Source organism: Acartia tonsa, chromosome 10 (genome assembly GCF_053477335.1).
Source record: "Acartia tonsa isolate MP-2025a chromosome 10, ASM5347733v1, whole genome shotgun sequence".
NCBI classification, from domain to species: Eukaryota; Metazoa; Arthropoda; class Copepoda; order Calanoida; family Acartiidae; genus Acartia; species Acartia tonsa.
Window position 1 is genome coordinate 3,848,746 of NC_137269.1, and position 6,255 is coordinate 3,855,000.

At 31.1% G+C, this 6,255-nt stretch overlaps 1 protein-coding gene across 1 annotated transcript in view; it reads left to right on the top strand.

Moving 5' to 3' along the window:
• Window positions 1-2,972: 2,972 nt before the first annotated feature.
• The window catches only part of LOC145329204 (protein CDV3 homolog), a 12,257-nt gene continuing 8,974 nt past the window's right edge, over window positions 2,973-6,255 (top strand). The window contains exon 1 of the mRNA XM_080173256.1: window positions 2,973-3,069. Within this exon, the coding sequence (XP_080029382.1) occupies window positions 2,974-3,069 (96 nt within the window). The 5' untranslated portion in view covers window position 2,973. The remainder of the gene's footprint in view (window positions 3,070-6,255) is intronic.

Consider the following 6,255-nt stretch of genomic DNA (forward strand, 5'->3'; position numbering starts at 1 on the left):
GTCTTTGAATTTTTAGAAACAACCAGAAGGAATACAGAAAAAAATAATTATTTACCCTTGTACTCTGTACAAAAGCACATCAAACTTGTAAAAGGTGTTTTTCATTATCTCTAAAAATGCGGCCTCTATGATAGGTATATGGTGTCAAAAAATGCCTTGTGTGAAAAATCAAGAAAAATTAAAATAACTCATCTATTTTGTATAAAAAAAATCTTAAAATTTCAATATTTATTTAGAAAAAGGTCTAAGAAAAGTACTTTAATGAGTTTTAAAGGTGAAATGCTTTTTGGCTCCTCACAAAAGCATTTTTATAATACTTCAATTTGTCATTTTTTCATATTTCTTGATTGTGATGCATGTGGTTTAAAAGAATTTTCTATAATAACATAGCTTATAGTAACAAGAAAAAAAACCTTTTTATTTGACAAAAAAATCTCTTAAGATAAAAAAGTTATTAAGGTTTGAATTTTTAAAATGAAAATGCCTTTTAGAAACCCTACCATATTTAAATGAAGTTATTATGATGGATTATAACACACTAGTATAATTTGTCAAAAGGGGGCGGAGATTTTGAAGATTAAATCCAGTCTTGCACCAAATATAGAGGAAATTCAGGGGGAGGGGGTAGGAATTTAGGTAACAAGATGAAATATTTCTGGTCATGAGCTGGTTTTCCGGTCATGGAGTATTAAATCTTAACAATAGATTACAACAAAACGTTTGATTTATAATGTGATAATTTAATTTCTCGTCTTTATTTGAACCCGGTGGATGGGAACCGGTTCTCATCCATACAAAAAAACTATGTCTAGCATCATATTATATCCAGTTTTCTACAAATATAGAAATGTACAATCATAAGATTAAAACCAATTTTTTTAGCCCGTGCCTTTGGCATCTCGGGGCTAAAAAAACTGGTTTTAATCTTATAATTGTACATTCTATATCCGCGGAAAACCGTTTATAATACGATGAAAGAAATAACTATTAATTAAATTGTATTTTTAATATGTTAATTGTTTTTTCCATATTCCTACTGGTTGTATCATAAAATCGGAAAACTCAGTTTTTTCTGACTCACCCTGTAGACAATATAAAACAATAATATTAAAACTGGCATTAATTTCATGATTTTTTTTTATTGAAAATTGTCTGTAATTCGATGCTATATATGATTTTTCAGTATGGCTGAGAACCTGTTTTAAGCTATACTGAAAGAAGAAAAAAAGAATAAAAATGTTATAATTATTCTAAAAGTAATACGTCTAATATCATATGGTTCTAACCTTACATAGTATATTCACTACATCAGGGATAAAAGTATAGGGCAATCTAATATGAATTAATCGTACCCAAACTATTTAAATATAAAATTCTACCTTTTAGGAAATGTAGCAGAAAAGAAATGGTTGTTGATCATTTTAATCGTCGTTGATTTTTCGATCCCTGAAAATTCGAGGATCTCTCTCTCTCTCTCTTTCTCTTAAGGCCTATTCTTGCCCTCCGATAACGGAGTGCATGTGTGTGTGTGTGAGAGAGTTTGTGTGAGTGGGCCTTGTGACGTCACTTTATCCAGAGAAGGAGAAAGAGAGTATTCAACAGTTAGGTTAGAGAGCGAGAGAGAGAGAGAGAGAAAGGGGAGGGAGAGAGAGAAAAAAAAGGAGAGAAAAAGATAACACTCTACATTTATTTCGTCAGTAGTATAAAATATCTCTCTCTATCCAAAAATAAAAATCATTTTTCTAATTCTTTTATCTTAACATATGTCATCCAGAAACAAGTGATTTTTTCAACAATTGTGTTATAAAAATAATCAATTTTACTATTTATTATACTAAATATTACTTTTTATTCATGTTTTATTATTATTTGAATTTTTTTTGAGTGTGTTGATAAATTCGAGGTTTTTTGGTTATAAACGACTCAACAGGTTTGGAACATATGGTTTCAAAATTTGGGCAATTTTTTACATGTTTTTGGGTTTTAAATTATTGGATTAAAATGGTTTACTCTATTAGTCTACAAAATAAACTGGTATCCAAAGTTTTACTTACAATCACATCATCTTTTTCGTTGGTTCAAAACTTTGGGTACTTTAGCTGAATTTTTGATTGAATGTTTCCAAACTTTTTACCAATATAGTTCCAGAAAATATCCACAAATATCTGGAATTATCAATTATCTGGAATCAACTTCTCCAACCGTTTGTCATTTCGTGAAATTAAATTATTGATTTTTAAAAAATTTAAAGAATTTTTTATGTTTAAAAAAATCTAATAACCCATGGAAGGAGGAAACATTGGACTGTAAATTATGAATGGTACCAAATACAATAGTTTATAATCACGTCAAGGACATCCAAGCTTCATTTTTTATTCTGGTAACGATTATAAAGTTTCTTTGCTTTCTAACTCGTACCTATCTCCTATAGGAATCATCATGCAAAGTTTGAAATCGATAGGGCAATTCTAACATGCCCAAATTAACGAAAAGAGCTATCCGTTACGTACGGACGGAAGGACAGACAGACCGACCCTAATTATAGAAAAGCTTCGCTTAAAAAAATATATGACGCCTGCTCTTTAACTCAATTTGTCCGTTGGTTCATAGTCTTTCCATAATTCTTAATGTGCTTCGCTACATGTAGGTATAGATGTTGTAATCCTTGTTAATTAGTATCGAATTTTGGCTGCTTAAACTTCTTTAAAGGGGACATCGAGCTGGTTATTACACTAGTCCCCAAAGTTTTTAAATGATGTTTCCTTATTTGTTGGTTTTATAACTTTGTAGACTTTTACTTTTGATTGGTTGGTTCAGTAAGTTTCTTCAACCACTGATTGTAATTTACAGAAGGGTAATATTGTGTATCATCATTAGGGATAAATATCTATTTATTGACCATCGTCCTATCCCTTAGATCCCTGCCAGAAGTAGCAGAGATTTTAATGAACACAATTCCAATTTTCAGACTTAATGCGCTTGGTACCAGACCTAGAAGCAAGTGAAAACAAAATGGCCGACCTCGATAATTTCTTTGCCAAAAAGGACAAGAGAAAAAAGGGAGGAAAGGTAAGCTATTAATTTATTGATTGATTATTAGGCCCGTGCACAGGTTTTGCATAAAAAAAGGGGGGGGGGGGTGAAGGCTGGTGTGTCCTTTGATTAGGCATATTTTTAGTATCTTCTCGAAAAATAGCCTGAAACATGACCTAGGCTAATTCAAAAAGGGGGGATGGAGCGTATTAGCTCAAAAAATGGCAAATGCGCATCTTTATGAAAGACATCTAGAAAAAAAGTTGTACAATATTCAAATGGTTTAGCTGTGTTTATAAGATCTCTGAAACGGCAGTAATTTCTTCTGCTGTTTAAAATGTTGTTTGCTATGGATGTTGTCATCCTTGTTTATTTTCTCAATTATTTATATTAAACATTATAACAATAAATGGCAAATCGAATCAAATAACACAAGTAAATATCAAATAAATATAATAACACGAAAAGGTGATATGAAATATTAAAATTTCCAGTGTGGCTTCGAAACCGATTAATATCCGCTGGATTAGAACCGGTTCACAGCTATAATAAATATTATGTATAGTATCGTATAACAAACAATTTTTTATGAATATTAAAATAAGAACCATAAGATAAATACCAATTTTGTTGACTACTGGCGGTGGGCTAACAAAATGGTTTTAATATTATAATTGTACCTTTTAATATCCGCAGAAAGCTGTCTATAATACGATACGATAAATAACTAATACAGTATAGATAATATTTACTGAATAACATATTACGAGTGTTACGCTACTAGTATCTGAGGGCTTCGCCGTCATGAGAGTGGCATTGTAATTGACTGTTTTTAAAGGCGGAGATTTTCTATAATTAGGGTCGGTCCGTCTGTACGTCTGGAACGGATAACTTTTTTCGTTAATTTAGACATGTTAGGCATGTTAAATAGTCCTATCGATTTCAAACTTTGCATGGCGATTTCTTTAGAAGTTAGGTACGATTTAGAAAGCGTTGCAACTGTATAATCATTAACAGAATGTTCGTAAGTCCATTTTAAACATGTAGACTTTTTTACTTTTTTTGACAACATATTTTTTTGTGATCTAACTATCCGATTAATCTGATTTTTTTAATATTAATTCCTGGGACATCAAAGTATAACGTTATATGCGAAGCAACTCTATAATCAAGTCCTTTTAAGTATGTCCATAAACAATAAACATTATCCTGTATCAAGCAGTATTTCAAAATTTACTTACAATTTTGCTTATACATTTATATTCTGATTATTCAGTTCTGACACTATACAAGTGTTAATATCCGTTTGTCCTACCGTCTTAGTGCTTTGCTTTTATGGATGTTGTCATCCTTGTTTATTTTTGCGCAGGCATTACCAATAAAAAAATCAAAGAGTTGCTTAGCTGAAACATAAAATATTTGTATTGCTAATATTTCTTATTTTCAATGTCAAAGAGGAATTTGAAATTTGATTCCAGGATTTATGTTTTCTACTTAAAAGTTAAAAATCTAAATCTTTGAAAGCAGGGATTGGTATTGGGTTTATTTCACCCCTAAAACACTATCCCATTATATATGTACAGTATTGTTTTTTTTTGTCTGAAGTTTCATGTAGGACCTGGCATGGTTTTAGACCAATTTGTTTTCAGCTTTTAGATGGTTTTAGACTATTTTTTGTCCCCCTTTAAATACAGAGCCCCTAGGTGCTAGGGGCACAGACGCTAGTAATATGTATTTAATTTACCAACCCCCATTAAAAATTAAATTGAAAGAATTTCCCTCCCCAAAATTAGCTTTTCAAAAATCTTCCTGGGCTGTCTTTAGATAAAATTGTCCTAGTTTTTTACCATATTAACTTTCATTTTATAACTTTATTGTATGTACTATACTATACATGAATGTATATATTCCAAATTCAAACTTACTGCTATAAATTTGTATAAGCTAAGATACTTAAAATACATGATGGGGTAAGGAGTGAGTGGATATGTCCTTCGTCCAGAAAAATAGTTAAAAACCATTGAGAACCATCAGGTATATTATTTAAAAATCACTTTTCAGTCGGTTTAGCTGCTAGATCTTACGGGACTTACAAACGGATAGACAGATAGACAGACGGTCGTACGGACGGAAATCACTATTTTAAAGGTCTTAGGGGCCATACAAATAACAAAAAGCCTCTTTGGAAATTTTTAATCGGCGTAAAAGGTTAAAACATTTTTAAACAAGATATAAAAAATAAGGATGACAACATTCATAAGCAGCAAAGTACAATAAAATCGTGGATAGGAAAATGGACAAAGTGATTCAAGAGCATATTTTGTAGCATGACTAATAGACAGACAGACATAAATTACATACTTGATGATTATCAATTTAGGGAATCTTCACAATAAAATAGTAGCATTGAAAGTCTAATTAACAGATCTATAGTATAGAATTATATACAGATAACTACCTTCCTCCCTTTTTCAATGAACTCTTTCGTCTGCTTCTAAATTATTTTCTGCTACTTGGCTGTGTTAATATAAGTGACATCATTATTGGTTGATTTTCAATGACCCAATTGAGAGTCAGCTAGATACAGTGCGATAAGGAAATACAGGTTAATAACCCTTTCTCCCTCTAATTTTTACTCTAATGTCTCATTTTCCCAAAAATGAAACTGACAGCGGACAGACAGACAAAATGAATCGAGGAGTAGAGTCGCTACTAAAAAAAACTTGCATGATGATAAAATGTAAAAATATGAGAGATAAGCTTCAGGAAAAGATAAATTTGTAAACAAACTCAGGGGATCTAAAGGGATAAGACAATGGATGGTGAATTGATATACATTCACAATGATAATAAAGAAAATTAACCCATTAAAAAGAGATAGAGAGAAAGGAGAGAGGCAAAAAGAAAGAGAGAGATAACAAGAAAGTGTGAGAAATAAATAAAGATAATTCTCCAATTTCTCCAATTTTGAGAAAGCTTAAGAATATTATATTATTCCATATTCTTTCCAACAGTTTTGGGTTACTAATTACTCTAGAAAATAAATCTTAGAGGGAAGATTCATTTCTAGTTAATTTTCTGCACTCTCTATAGCTAATATAGTTTACCTTTTAGCTTGATTAACAACTTGCGGATGCGCCCCCAACATCTAGTATGTATTCCAAAAAGTAAAAGGGGTGGATAAGGTCAGACAAAAAGCCTAAACCCAATCTTTGCTTAAAT